The sequence below is a fragment of the Ursus americanus genome, chromosome 35, assembly GCF_024610735.1.
Source record: "Ursus americanus isolate L20-20 chromosome 35, mUrsAme1.1.p, whole genome shotgun sequence".
Taxonomy (NCBI): domain Eukaryota; kingdom Metazoa; phylum Chordata; class Mammalia; order Carnivora; family Ursidae; genus Ursus; species Ursus americanus.
In genome coordinates this window covers 27497204-27524082 of record NC_142161.1, presented here as the reverse complement: position 1 = coordinate 27524082, position 26879 = coordinate 27497204, and the positions used below count along the sequence as shown (strand labels likewise).

The following is a 26879-nucleotide window of genomic DNA, read 5'->3' as shown; positions in this document are numbered from 1 at the left end:
TTTAGATGGGATCCAAATTTTATCAAATTCTGGTACTTTACAATGAGGTTTCAGTTTGTTCCACAAAGTAGACTATGATAAGCTAAAGGAGAACTTTCAGTAACGCCCAGCACCCATGCTTTCCCTACTAAAATGGCAAGTGACTTGTAGAAATGTCAGTGGCTTCAGCTCATCCAAGTGGCCCAGTACAATTTTACATAAAAAATATGCATCATGGGTGGTGTTTGGACCAAGTCTTCACTGCAGATTTCCATTACTCTCAGACCTCATGCCCACTGCTCACTCAGGAAATCTCTGCAAAAAAAAAAAAAAAAAAAAGACCTACGTCAACACACATGCTTTCTCCACTTCCTGGTCTAAGTAAGCCAGAGCAGCCCTAATTGTCTTTCAGAGAAGGATAATCACATTTCGCAAAGCAACTCTTACCTCACGGTGTTTAGTAGTGTGGGGCTTCTACAGAGGAAGTTGTGTTGGAAACCAGGAGGAAAGATCACCATCTGGACCCTCTCTTTGTTCCTATACGCATTGTGTGCAATTTCATAGAGCTGCGTGGGCCAGGAAGACAGTGACTCAAAGGCTGACCGTCAAAGGTAGTGTTTTTCTAGTTTCATTTTCCTAAAAGGGCACAGAAACGCCAGCTTGGGGAGTTAGGCCCACCAAGTTGGAGCTAAGGGACTCTCCAGCACCTCCCCCAACCCCGGGGTTGGCTACCCCTACAACTGAGGAACTAAAAGCTCACAGCTAACAGAGAACGCTGACAGAACCTCATCCTTCTCCTGCCAACACCCTCCCTGCAAGGGGACAGGAACTGTCTGTCTGAAAGAAGAGAAACTGCGTCCCGTTTTTGGAGCCACTATGGGAGAGACCACATGGAGGTCTTCTCTGTACTTGTAGAGCCACACACACTTGCTGATGAGGAACTGGGATCCGTCAGAAACACTCCTTCCAGCTCTGCAGCACAGCACACTGAAGCGTATTGTATACACCGGGCAGCAGGGCTGTTTAGGGGTGTAGAGAATCCCTTATGATGTCGGAGACCCTCCGGTAGGCCTAATCTCTAAGTCTGGCTCAATGAGAAAATAGTGATGTAACGATAGTATGTTTCAGTCAGCACTGAGCTCTTAATTTACCTTTTTTCCAAACTCCAAAGGCACCGTGTTGTCATCCTCACCATGTAAGATGAGAAGGGGAGAAGACAGGAATTTAACACTGGGGACAAGTGGAAGAAAAGCATTCAGTTCAAGAATCATATGTTGGGATTTCTCTTCTTCTAAGTTCAAGCTTTAGCAAAAATGAGATTTGCCTCAAAATACAAGATCTCTCTTCCCTTCCCTCCTAGGAATGACAACTTCAACATATATAATTTCATATAGTAACTTTTTTTCCTTCCGGGCAAGATTATCTCTCTTCTGTTTACTCATACAATTTAATTAGGTATTTAATTAATTTATTTCTATATGATTTTTTTAAATGAGGAAGAAAAGTACTAAAAGCACTGCATTTGTACAGTTAAAAGAACCTCATCTTTTTCCTTATTCTACCTTATTTCATAATATCTGGGATATTTTAACTAAAAGACTAAAAGAAACAAAACAACTCAAAACTCAAAAATAACAAGAACTAGCACAGGACTGAAGAGAACTCTTTGTAGCAATGTATTTACTTTTCCCCATAAATGTGCAGAGGGACTCGCGATTAACAGGTTTTATCAGCTTCCTGGTCAACCTCCTAGTTTGGTAATTCAGAAAGGCTACAGCATGAAGAAGATTTGTTCCTCATTCTAATAACTTTCTCAAACAATACTTCCCAAATTCTGATACCCATCCACCCCATCACGGTGACTCCCTGTTACTCCTAAGAAGGTTGGATCCCTCAAGTGTCGACATTAAGTACTGACAACAACCACCTCCTGGAGGCACTCTTAAAGTCTCCAGCTGCGAGAGGCCAACTTGCCAAATTCTGGTCTTTGGACTTGCTGTTGGGTCAATGGGCTGAATAGGGGGTGGGTTTTGGTTACATGGGGAATAAGGCCTAGAAGTCAGGGATTCCCCCTGACTTAAAGGATCCTTTAAAAGGTCCTATAATCCTAAATGTACAACTCCCTTTATGACTTTGGAGAAAGTATTGAATTAGTGAAGTCCTCAAATTAGACATTAGGAAAATATCAAACACTAAAAATTTGTGGACACATTACCTCAAAGTTTAGTGCCCATCTAAGAATTCTCACCTACCCATTCAGTAAGTCACATGATAGTTACCCTCCAGAATCCCATAGATATAGTAATAATGGACATCTCTGCATCATTAGCTTACTTTTCATCATTAGGGAAGACTATTTTGTCTTTTCTCAGGGCATCCATAAGCGTGCGTAAAAATCCTGGAAGTTTCCGATAAATCTATTTTTTAAGAAGAAAAAAAAATTAAACATGGCGTATATCTGTGTCATTTGTTATGGTTTCCTACATGAACTATACTAATGGAGAGAGTAGCAACTTTCTACATATAATAAACTTTTTTAAAAACAAACCTCATGATTTAAAGTAACTCATGCCATTGTAGGGAAAATGGAAAACATAAAAAGGAAGAAAGAAGAGGTGGTGTATATGCACAGTGGAATATTACTCAGCCGTGTCCATGTATAGATACACCACCTCTTCATTATCCATTCGTCAGTTGATGGACATTTGGGTTCTTTCCATAGTTTGGAATCAGAATTTTTGACCAATCAGAATATTCTCTTCAGTAACTAGACAGGTTAATTATGTTCACTGTAGAAGCAATTTTTAGATTATGCATATCACTGCTCCTTTACAAGCGTAAAGAAAAAGAGTTAGTGGTGCTATTTGTATTTTAAAGAAAAATAGGAAGCAAAAACAACAAAATGTTAACTGATTATCTGTGGATGGTGGGGATTATGTGTGATTTGTGTCTTCTTTCTTCCTTTTTGCACCACCTTGGCCTTTGAGACTCCACAGAATCTGGCTCTTGCCCATCTGTCCTCTCACTAAGCCCACTCCCGTCCACCCTTGGGCCCTGCTGCCTTCCGCTCTGGACACTTCAGGCTCAAACTTACCTCAGGCCCTTTGCCTTTCTTTTCTCTCAGCTCAAGACCTCCAGATTTTCCCATGAGAGCCTCTTATCGTGCAAGTCTCAGCTCAGATGATAGTTCCTTAGAGAAGCTTTCTGTACCAACCCCCCGCCCCCCCCCGCCGGTCACTCCCTGTCACAGCACGTCTCACTCCTGAAAACCAGCTTATCGTGTACTTGTCTTCTGCCTGTCTTCCCCGTAAGTATATACACTTCACAGGAAGTCAGGCCACAACTTTTTTATCCTCTGTGGTATTCCCAGAACCTAGGAAATTCCCAGTACCTGACAGACACTTGAGTGAAGACTTGCTAAAGACAGAATGACTCTCCTGTGCCAATATCCCTGGCACATACTGTGTGCTGTTATCTGTCATGTTCATCTTACAGTGACTTGAATTTCATTCAGATTTTATTCCTTGGAATAGACTTGCTAGGAGAAAAGACCAGAAGAATATTACATGTATTCCTCTGTTGCACCTGAGAGGGGAGTGAGGAGGTGAGTGCTATGTAATAAATGGGACGTTGCCGAAGGAAGGAATTGGGTATAGCACAGGTAGGCTGGGGCCAGTTTAAAAAGGAAGGAATTCTATTCATTGTAGAAGCAATTATTAGGTTATGCGTATCACTGCCCCTTTATGATATGGAGAAATTAGAGTCAGCTGCTAGAATATGTCATTTGTTGTAGCCTTCTATGAACTGTAGTAATACAGAGGATAGTCTCTTTCTAAATATAATGAACTTAAAAAATTTGTTTTCCTGATTTTAAAAAGTAGTTCATGTCATTGTAGGGAAATTAGCACAGAATAGGGAGGCTGGGTCCAGTAAAGGCAAATATCCGCTTCACAATTTTGGCATAAGCCTGTGGTTTCCAGGAAACTTCCACATTTTCATGGGAGTTTGTCTGGCTTGCGTTTTTTGCGTGGTCTCACGGCAAATGATTTGCATTCAGGTACAATCTGGAGACCCTAGTACTGCCTCTCCTGCCCCTTCTTCCTTTTTCCTTCTCTCAGCCATCACTAAGGGCAAGATTTCTTGTTTTGTTTTCTTTTGTCTTTGTCTCCTGATTCTGCCACCCCTGGAATCAGGACTCCTCTGAGGAAAATCCAATAAGAGAAGCCCTTCAGCAATCCATCTCAAATTCCAAAGGTGTAGGAAGAAAGCAGGCCCAAGTCAATCTACTCCCATTATTCCTCATCAGCCAGAGGTGCCCCTGGAGACTCAGAGGTCATACCATCCCCTGCAGCCCAGACCACAGCGATGGGCTCCTAATTGGTCTTCCTGCCTCCTCTCTCTTCTGGAATGCCACCAAAAGATATTCTTAAAAGACTAGTTATGTGAAATGTACTGTCACAAAGCTTCCGTAGTACCATGCAAGCTACTTAAAAACAAAGCAAGAAACTCCCATCCTGGCTGCAAGCCCATCCACATCTGGCCACAGTCTTTCATTCTAAAGCCTGCACACCTCCGATCTGTCTGCCTAGAGTTAGAAGATGTAGGCTCGAGTCCCATTTCCTCTTCTTATACAGTGTGTGACAATTGGGCAAGCCTCTGAGCTGCCATTTCCCTCAGCTCTAAATGGAGGCAATGATGCCAGACTCAGGGAGTTGTTATGAGGGTTTAAAAGGGTGACTAGTGTGCCAGATCTTTCATGGAAGCCTTATATGACTCTCGGGTATTTTATAGCACATACAACTATGTGTATGGTCCCACTCCGGCCATATGCCTTGGCTCACACTCTGCCCTCCTCTGTGTTTCCTAACTGCTCTCCCTTACCTTCAAGAAACGAGCTTAGTCTTATCTCTCTGTAAGTCTTCATTGACCAAACCTGCACACAAGACCTTTCTCTTCCCTGAATTCTTCCTACCTGAAATTATCGTTCTGGGTCCTACCCGAGCACCTGTCTTAGTCTACTTAGCAATAGAAAAAGTGGGAAAAGGGAAACACATTTGTTGAGTCCCCACTAGCAGCTGGGTACTTTGCAATGATTATCTTATTTAATTTAATCTTTTAAATAACCCTAGGCAGTAGGCAGTATCAACCCCATTATTTAAAATTGGGAAAACTCAGAGAAGGGAAATAACTTACCAAAGTCATAATTGGTTAGTGGCAGAAGCCAAATTTGAACCCAAATCTGTCTGGCTCCATAGCCCATGCTTTTTTCCACTGGGTCATGCTGCCTTCCTCTTTTGAGTAATGAAATTGATTACAGAGTGACTTATGGAAGTCCTGCCATTACTTTATATCCACCATTCATCTCCTATCTCCTCAACTAGACAGGAAGCTTCTTGAGAGTAAGGACCCATGCCTTTTACTATGTTTGTATGTCTCACACCACCTACACTTTCTTATTTAACAGGACTCTTCAGAGTTATGGCACACCACTGATAATAAAATGAGTTAATGGCCATTCAGTGCTCACTTTGTCCCAGGCACTATTACAGATGTTTTCCATATTCTAATTTATATAGTTATCACAATCATCTGGAATAGATTATTATTACCCCCACTTTACAGATGAGGCCATTAGAGCATTAAAAGCAATTAATCCAAGGTTATACAGCTGTTAAGCGACAGCCCTGGAAGCCAAACCCAGGAAGTCTGACACCAAAGCTATGGTTTTTAAAAACAGCATGATACAACAAAACTCCTCTACTTCTAAATCATAAAAGTACCTATTAAACTGAGTTCCTGACCTTTTAAATTAAATTCCAAACTTAAAAATATTGGAAGATTCCCCACTTCTAATAATAGAACAGTCATTACAAACCAAATCTTTTGCCCAAGACAACCAGAAAAGGTGGGAAAAAATATTTTAAAAACCTTTCTGTGAAGGTGTCAGAGAGCTGCCAAGGCATCTTGAGTGGTCTAGATCCCAGAGAAAAGGGAATCTCAGAGAGGTGAAACTGACATTTGACACCACGCTTCTCCTTGAGACACGGCTGGCAAGTCAGGAGAAAGCAAAAAGCAGAGGCAAAAGAACACAAATAGAAACAGATGGCACACATAGAAAAGAACATAGTAGGAAAGTAGATTTAAACCTAAATATATCATAATTTCATTAAGTTAAATAGACTACTACAATTAACAGACAAAGCTTGTTGGAAAAGAAAACAAAACACTGCTCTATGCTGCTGACAAGAGGTATGCATTAAATACAAGAACTCAGAAAACTTTAAAGTCAAAGGATAGAAAATTATATATTAGGCAAACACTATTAAAAACAAAGATGTATTAATATCAGACACAAAGCTGACTTTAAGTCAAGAAGCATTATAAATCAAAAGGATATTTCATAATGAAAAAAGGATCAATTCACATGGAAGATATAAAATATATATTATTACTCAATGTGTGCTTTACACATGTATAACGTATGCTCAAAAAAGCTGAAGCAAAAATTGACAGGACTAGAATAGAAATAAACTCTACAATCATGGCAAGATATTTCAATACCCTTCCCTGAGTAACTGATAAAACAACCAGTCAAAAAATCAGGGCAAACATAGAAGAATTGAACAGCATGATTAATAATCTTTACCTAATTGATATATATAGAACACTACACCAAAAACACAACATATTCTTTCCAAGCATATGGAACATATGCCAAAATTGACCATATGTTGAGACATAAAGCAAGTCTGAACAAATTTCAAAAACTGAAATCATAGAGAAATCTCAGATCATGGTAGAATTAAGCTAGAAGTCAAGAGCAAACATAAATCCCCAAATGTATAGAAATTAGAAAATACACATATAAATAACCCATAGGTCAAAGAAGTCATAAAATATTTTGAACTGAATGATAATTAAAATGCATTTGAAAACCTGTGGGATCCATGTCAAGGGTGGCTTCGGTGGAGTATGCCTTCATGCATAAATTAGAGGAAATACTGAAAATAAATTATCCAAGTACCACCTCTGGAAATTTTTTAAATAATAAATTGAATCTAAAGAAAATAGAAGAAAGGGAATAATAAAGGTAAGAACAGAAGTTAATGAAACAGAAAACATTCATTATAGATAATCAACCAAATCTGAGTTGGTTCTTTGAAGAGACTACTGAACTACGTCTTGCTGTACATGTTGGCTGTCCCCCTTCTCCTTAGCCGTGGATAACAGAAGCCATTGCCCCCATGGTTATGACACCCTCCCCCAAACTACTCTCTAACTCTGTGGGCGGCAGAAACAACCAGCACTCCCCTACAGTTGACTCAAAGCTTAGAGTCCCAGGTGGGTCACGCCAAAGCTACACTTCACCTGAATTCACGTCTTATTCTGCTCTTTCTTTTCTTTTCTTTTTAAGATTTTATTTATTTGACAGAGAGAGCACAAGCAGGGGAAGCAGCAGGCAGAGGGGCCCTGCCAAGCAGGGAGCCCAACGTGGGGCTCAATCCCAGCACCCTGAGATCATGACCTGAGCCAAAGGCAGATGCTTAACCAATTGTGCCACCCAGGCATCCCTCGGCTCTCTCCCCATCCCTGTCCTACAACCCTCATTCAAATGACCTTGCAGGTTTTGCCTTTAGAGCACGCTCTCAATAAATCATGCACATCAAGTCCCTGCCATGGGCTCAGCTCATAGGTGAACCTGACGTAAAACTAAAATTAAGAAAACCTCAATCAATCAATCAATCAATCAAAACAAACATAAATGTTTATAAACCATGTTCATAAATTTTTGAAGACTCACTATTAAAAAGGTATCAATTTCCCCAAATTATATATAGATCTAATGCAATTCCAATCAAAATCCTGCGATGTTTTTTATGGAAAGTGGTGAGTATATACCAAAATATACATCAAAATAAAAAGGATCAAGAATAGTCAAGACAAATCTTGAATAAGAAGAACAAAGCTGAAGAACTTCCATGGACAGATATAAACACATATTATAAAGCTACAGTAATTAGGGGCACCTGGTGGCTCACTCAGTCGGTTGAGCATCCGACTCTTGATTTCAGCTCAGGTCATGAATGAACCCCAGTGTGGAGCCTCCTTGGGATCTCTCTCTCCCTCTCTCTCTCTCTCTGCCCCTCCCTCCATTCACACACTCTCTCTCTTTAAAAAAAAAAAAAAAAAAAAACCAAAAAACTACACTAATTAGGAGATGCAGTATTCATATGAGAATGGACAGATAGTTAAGGGAAAGAAATAGGAATCTACTAACAGACCCATGTACATTAAGCCCTGATATATTCAAACACTGGCAGTGCAGAATTGGTAGGGAAGGTTTGTTTAGTAAATGGTACTAGACCAAAGCTGGATATCCAAATGGACTTCTACCTCCTACATACAAAAATCCATACTTGTAGATTATAGCTCTAAATGTAAAAGGTAAAACAGAATTTCTATAAGATACCATAGAAGGGTATCTTCATAATCTTTGGTACCCAGAGCTTTATTAAACAGGACACTTTTCTTAAAAATATTAACCATAAAAAATAATTTGTAAACTGGTCCACATTAAATTTACGAATATCTCTTCATCATAAGATGCCATTGAGGGAGTAAAAAGGCAAAATAAGAGAATATACTTGCAATACAAATAGTTTTCTGATGACTCATCCTATGAAAAACTACAAATAAAAAAAGACAATTTAAAAATGAGCATGAACAAGTATCTCACAAGAGATACCTAAATGACTAAAAAACATGAAAAAATGCCCAGCTTCATTAGTCATAAGGGAAATACAAATTAAAACCACAATGAAACATCCATATGAAGGTAAGGGTGTGAGGCAATTGGAACTCTTATACACAACAGGTGGGAGAATAAAGTGTCAAGTCACTTTGGAAAACTGTTTGGCACTCTAATTAGTAAAGCTAAACTATGCATATCTTACTATCCAACGATTCCACTCCTAGGGTATACTCTGGTAAAATATGTACGATGTTTGCAGGATACATGTTCATGAACATTCATAACAGCAGTGTTATTAATTACCCCAAACAGAAAGCAACTCAAATGTCCATAAACAATAGGGCAATAACAATGAAATACTAGACAGCAATGAAAATGATCAAACTACAACTATACCTCTTGGGTAAAATCCCACAAATATACATTGTTTGAAAAACATAGAATATATCCTATATAATTCTAATTATATAAAGTTCAAAAACAAAATTATATTGCTTAGAGATGCACACCTAGATAGTTACACTATAAAGGAAAGCATGGATATGATTACCTTTAAACTCAATGTAAAGATTACATCTAGGGTGAGGCTTATTAGATTGGGAAGTGACATACAGGAGATTTCTGGGGGGCTAGTGATGCTAATTTCTGGGCTTAAGTAAGCATAAGTATGTGGAAACAACCTACACTTTCACATCTTATGAAGATAGAGACTCACCTTTAACAAGGGATAATTAATACTTGCAACCCATATGTTGGTAAATGGAGCCTCCAGGATAATAGCATCAACTGGAAATCCTTGAAAATAATAAAAAAGAAATAACTCCCCTATCATATTTAAATACTACCTTTCCTAAATAAGGAGTCCTCAAGGTTCTCTACATGAACTGCCTGCACCAAAGTTATTTGTGAAGCTTGTTAATAATGCAAATTCCTGGACTCCACACTAGAATCAGTCAGAATCTTGAGGGGCAGGGGGTGAGAATGTGCATTTTTAACAGGCATCCCCACCCCAAGAGATTTCTATGCACATGGTAGTTGAAAATCACTACCTTCTAGGACACAGCCTGGTTTTCATGACTTGGATAAATTAAGCAGGCAAAGTACTATAGGAAGGGAGAGTGTTCTGCAGCCCGTGGTTAAGAATGTACCAGAGGCTGACTGTGTTGCTTTGGCAAATACTCCCTCTAAGAACAATTAGAAAACGTGTGTCAGATGGGGATATGCATTTATATATGTACACAATAGTCCCCCTTATCCGCAGTTTCAGTTACCTGCGGTCAAGAGCAGTCCAGAAGCAAATAATCCTGCTTCTGTCATATTGTTGGAAGGTCAATATAGCCTAACACTACATCATAATGCCTACATCATTCATCTCACTTCATCTCATCATGGAGGCATTTTATCATCACACATCATCACAAGAAGAACAGTGAATACAGTACAATAGGATGTTTTAAGAAAGAGAAACCCCAGTCACATAACTTTATTATAGTATATCGTTATAATTGTTCTATTTCAGTACGTTATTATTAATCTCTTACTATGCCTAATTGATAAATTAAACTTTATCATAGGTCGATACATACAGGAAAAACACAGTATATATAGGACTTGGTATTATCCATGGTTTCAGCATCCACTGTAGGTCTTGGAACATATCCCCCATGGATAAGGGACAACTACTGTATGTATATGTATATGTTTGAAGGCATTTGAGGGCTACTAAATCAGTGAGATTTTGAGAGCCAATACCAAAAGAAAAAAATCCACAAGAGTTTGAGATGCTTTTCCCCTCAAAGCAGTTGAAATTTTGAAAGCAACAGTGATGGCTGCTCTTAGAGGCTTAGAACTAGACAGAACTTTCAGCAGTCCCACAGGACCCAAAGGACAAAAATTAGAGTTCAGAATCTGACAAGAAGGAGGACTCTAATAATTTCTCAGGCTTTTTGTGATTTCAAGGGACTACATCCTGGGAGTAATGGTGAACTAAAACCAGACCAGCCCTCATAAAGACTAATGCCCAGCTTCAAATCAGCTCAACTTCTGACTGGATTAAAGTGATCTCCCCCCCATTTTAACTAATGTTCAGGAGAAAAGTAACTCTTTTCTGGAAGAAGATAATATTATCCTTAGCCCCTCAAATTATCTCTACAATTTCTGTAAACAATATCTAGCATTTAATAAAAAATAACTAGACATACAAAAATAAAATAAAATAAAAATAAAGAGGCCAAAAATACACACACAAAAAAACCCCAACAACAACAACAGATAATGGAAATAGACCAACAAAGGATCTAGATATTGGCATTATCCTGTATGGACTTTAAAATAACTTGTAAATAACCAATTGTAATATAGTAAAATATTTGTTAAAATTTTAATATTTTTACAAAGATTTTATTTATTTGACAGAGAGACAGCCAGCGAGAGAGGGAACACAAGCAGGGGGAGGGGGAGAGGGAGAAGCAGGCTTCCTGCTGAGCAGGAAGCCCGATGTGGGGCTCGATCCCAGAATGCCGGGATCACGTCCTGAGCCGAAGGCAGATGCTTAATGACTGAGCCACCCAGGCACCCCTAAAATTTTAATATTTAATAAAATTTGATATTATATAGTGAACTGTGTAATATGTCGAAAGAAAATGTTTAAACTAGAGCACAAGGAGAAAAATGTCTGCAGGACCCAGGAAAGAACATTGGAGACATACAGGACATGGGAATAGATCTAAAAATATATATATAGTCCTAGGAGGAGAGAAGATGAAAAATGGGATAGGCACAATATTTGAAGATAAATGACCAATTTTCCAAGATGGATGAATATCAAGCCGGAGTTATTATGGTACTATGAACCCTACACAGGATAAGTACTAAGAAACCCACACCTAGGAAAATCACAGAAAAAATGCTGAAGAACAAAGACAAAAAGAAAATCTCAAAAACAGCCAGAAGAAAAAGTAATTATCTTCAAAGGAGCTGCAGGAAGACTGGAAGCTGTATTCCCAATGGACAGTGAAAGCCAGAACAAAATGGACAGAGTCTTCAAAGTGTTGAAATAAAATAACTGCCAACCAAGAATTCTATGCCCAATGAAAATATCCTTCAAAAACAAAGATGAAATAAAGATATTTTCAGGCCGGAACTGAGGGAATTCTTCACCACAAATAGGCAGAACAAATATCTGAAATGGAAGAACAGAAGTGCTAGAAGTGATGAAGCAAGAAAAGGGTAAATATGAATATTGACTTTATAAGAGCAATAATGTTTTATGGAGTATATAATATAGAGAAAATTAAAATACATGATAGCGAGAGCTCAAAGCTGAGGGTGTAAATGGAATTAAAGTGTTGTAAGGTCATTGCATTATCCAAGCAGTGAAGTATTCATTTATGTGGGAATTTAGGTCAGATAATACAGCATCGTCCACACTGTGCAGGAAGTGTGCGCAGAGAGCTATGAGAGCTTAGAGGAGCAGGAAATAATGTCTGCTTTATTCCCATAATTAATTAAGACTGTGGCTAGCAGGTGACTTGCTTTAAAATGTTCACGTAACTCAACCTGACCGGTATTGACGAGTTTAAGATACAACGCAAGAGATGACAAGCTTTTCATGTAATCGAAATCACCTTGTCCTATTCACAGAGATTCTAATTCATGAAACCAGCTCGGATCCAGGAAACCTGAGTTTATAACAAGCACCTCTAGGGAATCTGAGACAGGCAGCACCCAGAACACTTTGGGAAACACTGACATAAATGTCGTGGAAGACGGGCTGCAGAAAGCAAGTCCTGCTTGTTACTTCATAAAGGATGTTTTCCTCTCCCATAATCCAAATTGCTCCACAGTAACATTTACTTCACAATAAGGGCTTTTTCAAGGGGTAACTTTAACTCTTCTGAGTATTTATTTTTAATTTCATGGCCTTGAAAGGCAACTATTGTTTTATATTAAACAGAAAAAAGAAAGTTTATTACACGATCAGAGACTGTCTAAGGTCGGGGTGCTTTAGACCTCTCTGTGCTTAGAGTGTGCACACAGTCCGCAGGCAATATTTACTTCCCCGCCCCCAAGCAAAGACCTTATACATGAAGGCATTCTGTACCTTTCTCTTCTAGTACTTTCGCAGCATTTGTTGCAACTCTGTAAAGCAATGAAAATTAGTACATATGTGAAGCAGTGACTTAACAGTCAGGCAAATAGTACAAAATGCAACATTTGTTACGAGCATCTGACGAGAGCTCTGGACTCTGGTAGGAACAGACATACAACTTTGCATAGGACTTCAAGGGGTTCCACTGGCCCTAAATTAAGAATCCTTTCCTTTAATACTCTCAAGGAGGGTTCTGGAATGGGCTTCAGTGTCCTAGATAACCACAGAGCTACACCCTCCCTTGCATGACAAACAGGCACGCTGAGATGGCAATGTCTCTAACCACACGTGGGAGGTCAGAGAAACCAGAGCTCCACCTCCTAGCTCAGTGTTCCCTCCTCTGCTCATCGCTGCCTCTGATGACACTAAAGCCCTGAGGACACCCTCCCCCCCAAGAAGCCATCTTCAGAGCCCACTTACCCTGTACCCAGAGAGTGGCCCCAGAGACACACAGGCGTGTTACCACTTCTCGCCTTGGTCCACTCATAGACACAAACAGCATCTGCGGTCAGCCCCTTCTCTGTGGGCTCACCCGTGGAGTCCCCGTACCCTGGTGGTAAGGAAAGGCGAGCACAGTATCAACTACCTCCAAACTGAGGACCATCAACAGCCCTCCTGGTTATTGAAAAGTCTTTATACACTGTTCTTAACACATACCTCTGTAGTCCACAGACAGGACGTGAAAGCCACCATCACTCAGCATCTAGATAACAAAGGAGGGTTATCAATTTAATCAGAAGGTGTACACAGAAAAGATGGTATAACCTCTTCAACACTTCCATAATCCTCATTGTGATGGTTTCCCAGGCAGGGAATAGATGAAATCTGCTGTTTGACCTCAAACGTGAGAAGGTCAGACTCAAAGGGAAAGAAGGGAGGCAGGCGGCAGAGCGGGTCAGAGAGCCTGGCCACACCCTGGCTCTGCCCCTGGCTGTGTGACCTTGAGCCACCTAACATCTGAATATGTAAACAGTATTCTGAAAAGTGAAAAACAATCGTAGCCACTTTCAGGGCTGTTGGAAGATGACGTGAGATGAAAGTATTGAAGTATCTTGGTACAAAGTAAATGTCCGTTTTAAGAATCCCCTTGACAACAGAAGGTCTACAGAGTTGTAGCAGAGGCAGTCAAATAGTGGGAAGATATGTATATTAAATGTGAACAAAGAGTTAATATCAATCAAAAATAAAGAGATCACTCAATCATATGAAACCACTGCCACGCCCCATGTGGATACATGAGGACGGAATATGACGACCTCATTTTAAATGAAGTGACTTAAAGTGATAGTACAAAGAGAGAAAAGGAGACAAAAATTACTGTGCAGGTGTTTTCAAAACTTTATTCACCTCTCACAATAGTCCCTACAGGTAGATATTATCCCCATTTTATAGATAAAGAAATTGAGTCCTGAGGGTTTAAGTAACTCGTTCCAGATGCTAGAGGCAGAACGGAGACCCGCACAGGGGTCTGCTTCTGTCCGAACAGCGCGCATCCCCTGCCACAGCACGGATGTGGGGAGCTGAGTCTCACCAGGAATCTTTCAACACAAATTCAACTAATAATGAGGAAATAAAGGAAACTTTTTAATATCTATTTAAACGACATTGCCTCCAAAACAGTGATCCAAGACACAGAGCAGTTAAGCACCCCGGGAAGTGAGAATGTTCGTGTGTCATTTGTGGCCCTCTAGACAGAAGAACTGCTTGGTGAAACAACTCGAGAACAGATCTGACTCCTAAGAATTTATCTCTAAGAAAAAGTACAAAAAAAGAATAAACTAAATGCCTCAAGTTTTCTCTAGCAACATTATTTAAGTGATTTTAAGGGAGAAAAACTTGTATCTAGCAACAGTGGAATAAATAAACAATTGTCTACAAATAGAATGGAGAAGGATCACCTTTTAAGTTGGTCACTATGATAACTACGGAAAACCATGGAAGAATATTTATAACGTAGTAGGTACACAGCATAGTATTAAGTAGAAGAGCAGCAATATAGAATGACATATAGATATAATCACAGTCACATAAGAACTTCGTACAGAGAGATAAAGACGACTGGGTAGGGTTGCAAATTAACGAAAACAGCTCTGCTGGATGCCTAAGTGATGAATGAGTGAAATGAATGAGACACATGAATGAGAACAGAGAAACAGAGAAAAGGAGTGGAGGAAGAAAGGAAAGAAGAAAGGGAAGAGGACAACTTTATAGCAAAGACTTGATTTGTAAAGGAAATCACCCCTCCAAAGAGGAGAACGAAGGGCTCAGGAGGTCTGGTCAGGCTGGGAGGCAATGACTATGGCACGAGGTATCCAGAATCTGCCTGGAGGAAGAAGGCTTATCATACCTTCCCTTCCCATCCCAACTACCACAAGCATGACCTGGCTCCTTTGCACACCTACACCTATGACTCTTTTCCTTTCTGCGCACACGGGGGCTATACAATTCAGCTTTGCCGAGTGGGGGAGGGAAACAACAACAACAACACATGTTCTCATGGACATCAGCTTCACCACCATCCCACTAGGAAGTGCAGAGAGTGAGGTGCAGGGTGGAAAGGAACCCTAAAAATTAATAGACGTTATCATCCCAGGCAGAACTGCATCCAGCCCACCACCCGCCAGAGTCGGCTCCGAGAAGGCCGTGAAGAAAGGGAAGAGCAGACAGGAGAAGAGCTTCCTGTCTGAACGAGGGAAAGAGGATGAGGGAGGTGCTGGCCATACTGGGCCTGGCAGGATGTGGGGGGCCCCCCTCATGCTGTCACACCAGGGAAGGGCTCTGAGGTGGGAGCTGGCATGTGGGAGGAGATATCAGGTCCTTTGGTCAAAAATTGGACAAGCAGCCTGGTCAGCTGAGGGAGAGATTACCCAACTGGGGCGTGGGAGAAGATAAACACAGCTGCCCTACCAGCTGTGAGTCAGCCATGGCTGCGTCTCCCTCACACTTGGAAATGCAGGGGCCGCCCCAACAAACAGCAGCCGTGTAGCAGGCCAGCCAGAAGAGCAGTGTGGCCGCCATCCCACTTGCAAAACCTCCCATGGGCTGAAGCCAGAGCCCAAATGACTCTAACAGCAGACATTCTGTGTGTTTATCCTCCCTACGGCAAAAAGGCTGTTTCCCACAGGAGTAACACTCACGTCGAATATACTCTCACAACCCTTCCCCCAGCTCTCAGAAAAAGCGGGTAGAGAGGGTCTTCAGCTCCATCTGGTGATGAAGGCAATGTATTTATGAAAGTGTTTTTGGCGTCAGAGATGTTCACTTCCGTTTGATCCCCTGTGGTCACTGCAGGAAGAGACAAGCACAGGTGGGACTTTGAGTCCCACCCTTGGGAGCTCCCAGGAGATAGCCTGAAGAAGATCTGTGGCTGTAGCCCATAAGAGAAAAAACAGAGGCGTCAAATCGGTACCGTGAGGCCCCTTCAGACATACCTTTACTAGCTCAAGTCTGTGAGGAGCTGCCCTGTGGAGGAGGTTAAAAAAAAGAGCAAGAATTAGGAATTACAATGACAAATTCAATAAAAATCACTATCATGCTTCTGGCGTCTGATCTCATGCCTTTGTTACTCAGGTTAGAGAAATAAATAACCAGGAGCAAGGGAAAGGGTCTTTGGTGTCCTAGCCCACCTGGATGTGTCAGGGGGAGTGACGGATGGCCCCCCACTGCTGCCGTGTTCCTCTGCACGAGCGTGGACGCCCAGATGGCTCGTGCTTCTCCGCAGCAGCCTGTGATGATACTGATAGCCCACGTCCTCTCACTGCCACACAGCACAACTAATTTCTGAGAATACTTGTAGAAGCTAAAGGAACATCAGGTCCAGAAAATGGCTTTTCAGAACAAAGGACGATGCAGTCATTGCACTAAACCAAGACCTGCCTGTACCCTGTTCATTCTGCTATTAAGAACAACATGACGTGAGGGAGACTCGTACCGCTGGAGGTACCGGAAACGCTTTCTCCCAAAATAACCGTATCATCTACTCTCTATCAGCCACGCTCATAAAGGAGAGGCAAGGGTGATTGCAGAGGCAGAGGATTCTTGAACAACCATTTGAATTCTGTCTTAGAGCCAAGTGTCTTAAACTTCAGAGGGTCATGGAGCCCTTCGAACATATAATTAAACTATGGACCCATTTCCCAGAAAAATGGAGCCATACTTGAAATTTTGAGTATGATTTTGGGGAGGAGGTTGAGGGACCCTCTGGGGTTTCTCTGGGCCCCAAGTCTATATCCTCTGTTCTCAACAAGGCTCCTGTAACCTCCCATTTGGGCTCCTTTGGCTCAGTACCGCTGATAGCCAGCTGAGGCTTTCGGCAGGGGACAGGAGGAAGCTGGGGCTGACCCCAGAGCCAGTGAATCTGCGATCAGAGCAGATCCACACAGAGGGACAGGCATGAATGGGTGGGCCGAACGATCCTTTAAATACATAATGCCCAAGTCTGCACCATCAGAACAATGTTCAACAATGTTGTAAAATGTTGAGTTTCATGGGAAATCTCTGTACATGTCACTCTAGAATGGACATCTTCGGAAGGCCCCTAGTGCAAAGGCAAGCCTTGAGAAAGCCATCAAGACAGAAAAAGACAGTGAGGAAAAGGGACATAGGCAGGGGAGCCAAGGGGCAGATTCCAGAGCTTGTCACTAAGTCTGCAATGTCCCTCCAGACACAGAGCTTGGGTCTGTGGGTCTCTGAGGCACATTGCCCCTCCCCCAATCCGAAGTGATGCAGTCACAGCTGATAATCATCACCCACCATAATGACAGGCCCACTGGGAGGCCCTGGCAGCACATCAAAGGGGATCAGGACTTCAGGGAGGCATTCTTTGTGACCAAGCAAGGTTGGAACAACAGGGAGTGGGCTGAGGCATCAGTCTTCTAGACTAGGACCAGTCAGATGGTCCCCAGTACCTTCCAGAGGATCTCTCATAGGGAGCCCATACATTGGATTAATAGGACTCATGCTAAATCAAGGAATCTCCATGTACTTCTGTGAGACGACCGTCGATAAGGAACTTGCTCTTCCTTTTCCCCATATCTCATGCTGGTTCCCTTTCCCGTCGTCCATGGGCTCAGTTCATTTCAGACACTCTTTGGGAATAAAGGAGCCACTGACTTCTTGGAAATCAATATCCGAATTTCGGAAGTTGGTCTCCCTTTCAGTTAAAGATCAACATGAGTCTCCATACAGAATATATAGATTTTTTAAAGAGAACCCTATTGCCAGAACACCCTCAAATTTCCACAAAAGAAAAAAAGATGTATGTGGAAGCACACTTACAAAGACGGAGCTCCGCCTTCCCTTCCCCCACCGGGCTGAACCGCTCCCTCTCTCTTTAAAAGAAGAAAAAAATCCAAGCAAAGGCGCTGACCTGTGTTCTGCGCTGCCGTGAAGATAAACGATAATTGGATTGCCGTCATGAAGGGCTGCTTCGTACCAGCCGCGGTCCTTCCCCTTAGCATCTTCCCCCCGGCAGCTGGGAACCGTGTGCCTGAGGAGCAAGGGAACGTTGTAGCAAACGTGTACGGAGAATTCGCTTTCCCTGCCAAAGTCTGAAGCCCTCCTCATGTCCAAGACATATATTTGTAGGTTTAAATATGTGTAAGTCTACATTACATATTTATACGTATGTGTATGTATTTATATACATATAAATATCAGAGCAATATATGCACATGGTAAAAATTAAAATATAATACCACAAACATCTCACAGGGACAAGCACTACTTCTCTACCCCCCTCCCCCATGCACAGAAACAACCCCTTTTAACCATTTACTGTTTTAGTCCTTCTGACTCCTACATCCACTAATCTTCCAGGACTGCAATTCTTAGTGCAGTTCACTGAAATGCAATCCATTGGGTAGAAACAAGTAAAAAACAATAGGTATTTGCCACCTGCTTTTGGTTTGGCTGAGGACACAAGTTGAAAGAATTTAAAGGGAGACCAGTTTAGATGGGAGAAAAGAACTTAAATACGAAACTAAGCTATTCTACTCAAGAAACCAGTGACCTTGTGGTGTCAAACACCTGCCCGAGCTCCAGTCCCTCCACCTGTTAAACCAGTGAGTGACCCCTGAAGATACAAACACTGCCATATGACATGTCACAAGGGAACTTGGAGAGGTGGCCACGTAATAATAAATCTTTAGGCCTCTCAACCCTGTAGGGGCAGAAAGTCCAACATCAAACCCCAGGGCCTCTGGACTGAGGGGACTGGCCTCCCTGCCAGCTAGAGGAGCCAGGGCAAGAGCCAAGAATAAAAAGATTTTCAAATCCCAACACTGTTACCTGAACTGTACTGTGCAGATTAGGAAGAAGTTATGTGAACCCATACTGGTTCCTAAACATTCTATGCTCACATGTTTAAAGTCAGGGAGAGGAAATATAAAACAGGACACTGGGAAATTGGCAGCCAAGAGCAAGAAGTAGAACCAAACGGGAAAGAGATGTTGACAGCAGCATAGCAAAACAGACAACAGGATGCTCATGGTCTTGACAACTGAGTGTCTTTTCTGTGCTGTGCCATGCACTGTGCTAAGCAATGAAAGCCCACGAACGAACGAACGAATGAAAGAGAGAAAGAAAGAAAGAAAAGAAGAAAGAAAGAAAGAAGAAAGAAAGAAAAAAAGAGGGGGGAAAAAAGAAAAGAGGAGAAAAAAAAAGAAAAGGCGTGCCTGGGTGGCTCGGTTGGCTGCCTTAGGCTCAGGTCATGATCTCAGGGTCCTGGGATGGAGCCACGCATCTGGCTCCCCACTCAGCTTCTCCCTCTGCCCCTCCCCACTCTCATGCTGTCTCTCTCACTCTCTCTTTCTCTCAAATAAATGAATAAAATCTTTAAAAAAAGAAAAGAAAACCCACCAACAAAGTTACCTACAAAAGTTATAGTCTTGTAAAGAAGACAAACATTAACTAAATAATCGCACATTTACTTAACTGCAGTGGGGAAGATGCCATAAAGGACAAGCATAGGTTACTACCTCTGCCTAAAATGGGAGATGAGGAAGGGCTTCCCCGAAAATTACCACATTAGCATTTAAACCGAGACCCTAAAGAGGAGTAGGCAGTTCGGTGAAAGGAGGGAGCAGAGACATGAGTGTTGCAGACAGAGCACATCCTGCGAGAGCGTGGCTTGGGTGCCGGGAGCCTAGCCCTTCTGCAATAGTACGGGAAGACTGGCGGGGGGAAAAGAGCAGAAGAGTGGGGCAGCACCAGGTCCTTGAGGTCTGGTGAAAGACCCAAAGCACAGGGCCACACCCAAAAGACTCCACACTCCAATAAAACTCCTGAAAAGCAAAATCAAGCAGGTCAAATACTGATACAAAGGGAAGGTGACTCCGAGAAACACCCACCTCTCCACAGGCAGCTAGCACGGCGCTGCTCACCCTCGCCCTTGTAACATGAAAACCACTCCCATCAAGCAACCCTGTGGCCATCAGCGCACTCACCAGACTCCCAGAATCACTGCAGGTTCAACTCTGATATACAAGTTCACCGTGTGAGGAATCTTCAACTCCGGTTTCTTTAAATCCACAAGAAATGGTGCTTTGACTAGAAAGTAGAATTCATTATCAATGCCCAGAGTCAAATTCCATGTCTTTTACTCACAATCAAAAAAAGTAATTAGTCTCCTGGTTAACATGGTTTCTAAGTTGCAAGCTACCACACTAAATTCCCAGCAAAGTATTTTATTTTATTTTATTTTTCATTTTATTTATTTATTTGACAGAGATAGAGACAGCCAGAGAGAGAGGGAACACAAGCAGGGGGAGTGGGAGAGGAAGAAGCAGGCTCCCAGCGGAGGAGTCTGATGTGGGGCTTGATCCTAGAACCCCGGGATCACGCCCTGAGCCGAAGGCAGATGCTTAATGACTGCATCACCCAGGCGCCCCGAAGTATTTTATTTTATAAACGAGGACCAGCCCATAGGAAAGTTGCCAAAACAACAACAACAACAAAGCAAAAACCCCTAAGGCTAGATTTTATTTTTTATTTTTTTATTTAACTTCAATTCGCCAGCATACGGTACATCGTTAGTTTTCAATGTAGCAGTGATCAATGATTCCTTAGTTGCGTATAGCACCCAGTTAAAGCTAGACTTGAACATAGCACCAGTGCGACAGGCCAGCATAGAGTCTTATTCCTTATCTTTGTCTCAAGCTAAAAACAAAGGAGACCACTCCCCTAAAAAGGTAGGGGGTCTAGAAGAAAGTAATGAGTATTTTGCTACCTATGTCAAGCCTTACTTTTTCCACTAAATAAAAACCTAGTCACTAGCCACAAACCAGGAAATGGCCAGAATCTATAAATCCCTGGGGACAAGCCAGTGAGAGCATCACCTGTGTGGTAGGACCGTGTGTTACACTGACTAACGTTACTCAGTAGAAAAAACGTGGGAGAACAGATTCCTCACATCAGCCTCTCCCCACCCCCAGATCCCCATTTTCTCTCTCTTTCAAGGGATATAGGTAAAAAGAAAAAGCAAAAAAGTAGAGAAACACCAAGCAGTAAGGTACCCTATTAACAGCTAATTCAAAGACTGAGCTCCTGAACTGAAACCCCACCCACAAGGCCCTGTTGGTCTATCCATCCCCCCAGCAGCCTGTAGGGATTCGAGCTAAGCCCCAAAGCCTCTGTTAAATAGGTTTCAGACCATTGAAGTCCAGCCACAATTTTATAGCCCACATGCCTTTTTCATTGTCACACGGGCAACTTTAAGGGCAGTAAGTTCTTTCTTTGGGAAAATAGACGTAGGCAAGTCTGGGAGAGATACTTACAAAAATGAAAAAATATTAGCATGTCCATCAGAGGAGGAAAAATGTGTTCTTTTAATGGTTTACTAGTAAAGCTGTTGTACAGAGAGGCAATTTTTCTTCCGAGCGTTGAACAGGAATGTGGAAAAGATCTGCAAGACACAGTGAGACAAATAAGGCATTCAAGATCAGTCCAAGTTTTGTCATTTGTTTTTTTCTCTTAGCGTCCAAATAAAATTTCAGAGACTAACACTGGCATTTAAGCAAAATGCTTAACAGAACTGTGTGCCATTAGTACAGATCAGGACTAGGCACTAAGGGAGACCGGGAGAGGAAAGCAATAATTCAGGTCCCCAACCAGTGAATGAAAAGCCATCAGATCCCCACTCTTCTGGCTGGGTCTTAGGAAGAAATGAGCCAATAAAAGAAAAACCCTCACTTCCTATGTGATGATGTGATGCCCCTGTTAAAAGGGACTGTGAGGAGCAGGGTGGAGAGTGAGGGGGGCGCCTGGAGGCTGTTGGCTTCATCGGGGCTGGGGCCTGTCAGGGAAGGGGACACAGCGGGCCAGGCACATTTTGTTTATTCTACTGTATCTTTCCTGTGACACAAAACACCCGAACCAGGAGCCATCAGCAGACAAGTTATCACTTGTCCATGAGGGGTCATTAATGCACTTCTGTCTCTGGCCACCTCTCTTATGACAGCTGAATGTCTCCTACTTGGAGAAACGAGGGACACAGGAAGTCAGTGTCACCACTCCCTGCTTCCGGTTTTTGTCCACCTTGTCCATTAAATAAATCCCTTCCCCTGTTTTGAGCTGTCCATGTGAAGACTGCTCAGTATAATCAGATCATGAGTCTGGGGGACTGGAAAGCATGTTGGATGCACTGTTTCCCCTGCCCCGATTTCTCTGCTAGACCAGAGCATTTTAGAAGATAGCTGTTATCACCCGTACTTTGCAAATGAGGACACTGAAAAGTTTAAGTGACCCGCCCCATGCTGCAGAGCCGCTGAATGGCCGAGTCACGTGCACCCAGGTCCGTCTGACCCCAGAGCTCTACGAAGATCTCCAGTGAGCTGTCACCATCCTGCTGAGTGCAACTGGCCCTCCATGCAGCCACAGATGAGCCCAAGGAACAAGACTGGCTTCTGGCAAGATTCAGCCCTTAGAGAAAGTTGTTTCAGGATCCGCCTTCTCCCCTTCTGCACCCTTGGCCCTTCTCAGAATCCCCTCTTCCTCCCATGTTCTTCTTCCTTCCTGCTCCTGTATTCTCAGGAGTCTTCTGACTCTAAAGTCATCAAAGAGAGACCTCTAAGAAGAATTCCCCCTCAGGTGTTAATAACTAAAAAAATCAGAATGCTTCTATGTTTGGAAGAGGCCTGAAGGGAGAAGATAATGAATCTCTGATGAATTTCCAGCAATTCTTCAGGGAATGCAAAAGAGACGTGGGCTAAGGGTAATGGGTAGCTCTCCAAGTACATCAGACGTAGGCAACCGCCTACACACAAAATTAGCCAGGAAAAAATGAAAATGATTATTTTCATACTCGTTTAAAATAGCCTGTGAAGGTGGTAGGAAGGAGAGGGCATTGTTGCTCCGATTCAGAGCTGAGAAATCAAAACCCAGAGAAGGCACTGTGAGCCCCAGATCAAGCCCGAAAGGGCAGAACCGAGCACAGTCTGAATTCTCATGCTTCCTTCCAGTTGGCTGGCTCCTCGGGCTTGCTTTCTCCGGGCTGAACCCACGCTACCCCGCCTGTTAGTCTCCCACTAAGTTATCTTCCGAAGGTAGCAGGGTGCTTGGGAAGCAGAGGCAGTAGAGGGAAATATGCTTCTGTTTTGAAAGAATAATTCATACAGGACCCTTCTCTCAACTAGCTCAAGGCACTTCTGCGGCCGGATCCCTCAGACCCTCAATAATGCACAGGAGCCTCTCTTAACTAGGGGCTGTCAATCTGACTTCCCCGAGATCAGTGGTGGTCAAAAGTCGCCAGTGGCTAATAGACCTTATTCGAGTGGAGGATGCAATTCCAGCCCAATCCCCGCCAACGGCCAGCCACATCAAACAGCCTCCTTGATGCCTTGCTGTTCTTAGCCTGCCCTTTGATCAGCGGCGGCTCTCCCCGCACAGCCTCCCGCAGGGGCCACACAACCTAACTGGATCATTCTTCCCTTGGAACCTGAGCGGCTCCAGGGCGAATCATTCATGTTCATGCTCAGAGGCACCAGCTTTGGGAGGCCCAGCTCTAACCCCATTTGGCAAGACAGCTATTCCAGGTCGTAAGACATGCCGCACACCCATCCTAGGTGCCCGTTCATTCGGCCAACATGTATTGACCACCGAGCACCTGAGTGACACCTGTGTTCTCCTCCGTTCTCTCCTCCCCACTACATCCCCCCTCCTTCACATCCACTCAAGTGTTCCTTCTTTGTTAAACCCTCTCTACACAGATCTTCCCACTCATTATACTCGGGCCTCGGTTTGACCCTTAATTGTCCTCTGGGGGTTTCCCTACTGTTAGTCCTGAACCCCCACTGACCAGAACCACTTGGCATCCGGTGCACTCTGTCCAGCACAGGACTGAGCACTGAAAGAAAAGTGTATGTCTTTCTTGAGGGAGAAGGAAGCCATGCTTATTGGTAGCTTTGGGGAAGAGCGGAAGGGCTTCCTATTCTTTCTTGAATTATCACTGAAAGTTGTGAGCTCCACAAGAGCAGGGCTTTGTGCCCGGAAGGCAGGCGCTGACCAGTACTGTGGAAAGCATGAATCGGCTCCTCAGCCTGCTCGGAGGGTCTCCTTAGCTCCGTCCAGAAATGTAAAGACTTGGGGTGAACGGGGAACAACGATGAGGGAAATCGCCCACTGGCTTCCCCCAGCCTCTTTCCTGAGCACATTTTCCAGGTTTCTAGTTCGAACAAAACCAGTGGTGAGTGAAGATTGACTCTCCTGGGCCCATCTATCTTAAGTAGCAATGACAGCTGGTGAAATTTTTGCAAAATAAATAAATAGATCCCCAAGGCATTAAGAAATAATCACCGAAAACCTGTTTTGATGAATTGCTCTCCTTGAGTCACACAGCACATCACCACAGACCCCGTGCTACCAGCAGCCCCAGACGCACAGGCCGCCCTCTGTGAATGTTTGCGGAGCTGAGCTAACTTGGTTCCAAGAAACCAAAGGATTCGGGATGCTGATCTCGGTCTGTGCTTCTGCCTCAGCGTGTCTTAAATTAGAGCAGTAATTCTCTGTTCAGATGAAGAAATGTGCTTGGATTTTATTCGTTCAGGAAGCATCTCTTGAGACTTATTTTTTAGTAATTGGTAAGGCAAGTAAGAGTGGGTCCCCAACTCCCCACGTCCCCCTCCATTATCAACAAAGTGGGTTGTTCTCTAAAAGCATGAACTGCAGCTTTGATTCTCTGCCAAATAAATGTTAAATAATCAGCCATCAACTCGAGAGAGAGCACAAAAGATAAAGGCAGAAAATGCCAGCTTTCCCAGAACAACCCTATCAAGGCGGTAAGGCCCACGAATGTGCCGTCGAAAAGTACAGTCAGTCAGGATATTCCGACTCGTGTTCAGATCCAATACCAAGTGGAGGTATGGGTCTACACTGCTGGGCCAGGGGAGAGCTGCTCTCTGGTCTCTGCCCTGAGCTACAGAAGGAATGGAAGCGAGAAGATGGGTTATTGTCTTCACCACTCAGATATTCCAAAGTGAAGTCTCCTGTGTCTGGATGGGACTCTTGGACATTTTACAGTTAGCAAGAAACAAAACAAAGGAATATAAAGAAGAAAGGTGGACAAAAGTGCCAATACCTTCCCACCCCAACAAAACAAGATACCTGTGTCTTCTGGGTCCAGGGTCTCTAACCAATACCTGGCTTCAATGCAAATGAGACTGGCAATATATTGCTGGTCAATTCAGGTAGTTTAACATTACCACTTAAGCCAAGGATTTAAAACAGGAGCCAGAAGGGTGCCTGGGGGGCTCAGTCGGTTAAGTGTCTCACTCTTGATTTTTGGCTTGGGTCTTAATCTCAGGGTCATGAGTTCAAGCCCTGGGTTGGGTGTGGAGTCTACTTTAAAAAAAAAAAAAGAGGAAGAAAATTTTAAAACCCTCTGATATAGACATTTCAGAGTGAAAGGCTATAAGAACTTGGCACAGGTATGGTTTCAATGCACTATACATTTTTAGCATTATGGAGGGATGTTCTTTAAATACATCCAAGAGTTTGCCCTGGGGGAGCTGGCCTTGGGATACTTTTCCACCTACACAAGTAGGCCTTTGACCTAAAAGGGCGCCATCTGAGAAAGAGTACAAGGTAGATTACTATTATTGGTCTTTAAAATCCGTCCTGAATTTTAGTAAAATGGTCAAGGCAGATAAGAGCTTGGTATAGGAACCTGAGCCATCTTTCTGGAAATCTCAATTTCAGAAGCCCCAAGGGGATGCAAGTCCTGAAAGATCACATCTGAGAGGCGGCGGGGGTAGGCGCTCGGGTAAGGATAACGCGGTCCAAAGGGCCCGCAGAGCTGTGGGGGCCTCCGAAGTGCCCAGCCTGACGCGCCCCGCCTGTCCGGGGGGCTCGGCACCGGGCGTGGGGACGACAGCGCGCCGGGCCGCGGGCCACGAGCACTCACCGCAGGTTCCGCACCACCATGTCCCACCAGGAGGCCACACAGCCCCGCGCGTCTGTCTCCATCCCGCGCCGTGTGCCGAGCCGTCCCGGGGTAGCCGCGGCCCGGAGCCGGAGCCGCCCCGCCGGACGCCCGGCCCGCCCTCCTCCCCCGCGCGGGGCCCTGCGCGCGGGCTGCGGCCGGTTCGGCGGCTCGCGGCGCCCCCCACCCCCCACCGCACCCGCGCGTCTGTCGGAGCCAGTCGCCCACAACTGGAGGTGCCAGTCGCGCACGCTTGTGGCTAGCTGCGCGCGAGTTTACTTTCCACTGTATTTTACACGTGTGCGCGCGCCCCGCGTGATGGACCTGAAATAGATTTCTTACTGTTAGTAATAAAGCAGAAGCTGGTATCACAGCCTCGGGAGACCTGCATGAGGGATGCAAGCTGTCCTCTACTTTGACCCGTCTTCTCTCTTGTTTCCTCTTTGTCCCTTCTGCTTTTCCCTCTTTCTGAAGCTTGCGCATCTCCAGCACCTACCCTCCCTCCCTCCCTCCTTCTTTCTCTTCCTCGGGCCCCTCCCCTCCGTTAAGTAATGGTTTATCCGTCCACAGGGCTATGAACTACA

At 43.6% G+C, this 26879-nt stretch overlaps 1 protein-coding gene across 1 annotated transcript; it reads right to left on the bottom strand.

Moving 5' to 3' along the window:
* Positions 1-75: 75 nt before the first annotated feature.
* Positions 76-26342, bottom strand: ABHD12B (abhydrolase domain containing 12B). The gene is made up of 13 exons (XM_045800252.2): positions 26278-26342; positions 21656-21783; positions 20327-20429; positions 18250-18369; positions 16313-16343; positions 13539-13584; positions 13302-13431; positions 12834-12871; positions 9447-9526; positions 2314-2396; positions 1131-1209; positions 427-545; positions 76-294 (listed from the first exon to the last, which is right to left on the bottom strand). Exons 1-13 carry the CDS (start codon positions 26337-26339, stop codon positions 267-269), a joined length of 1047 nt encoding a protein of 348 aa, XP_045656208.1. The 5' UTR covers positions 26340-26342; the 3' UTR covers positions 76-266.
* Positions 26343-26879: the final 537 nt, after the last annotated feature.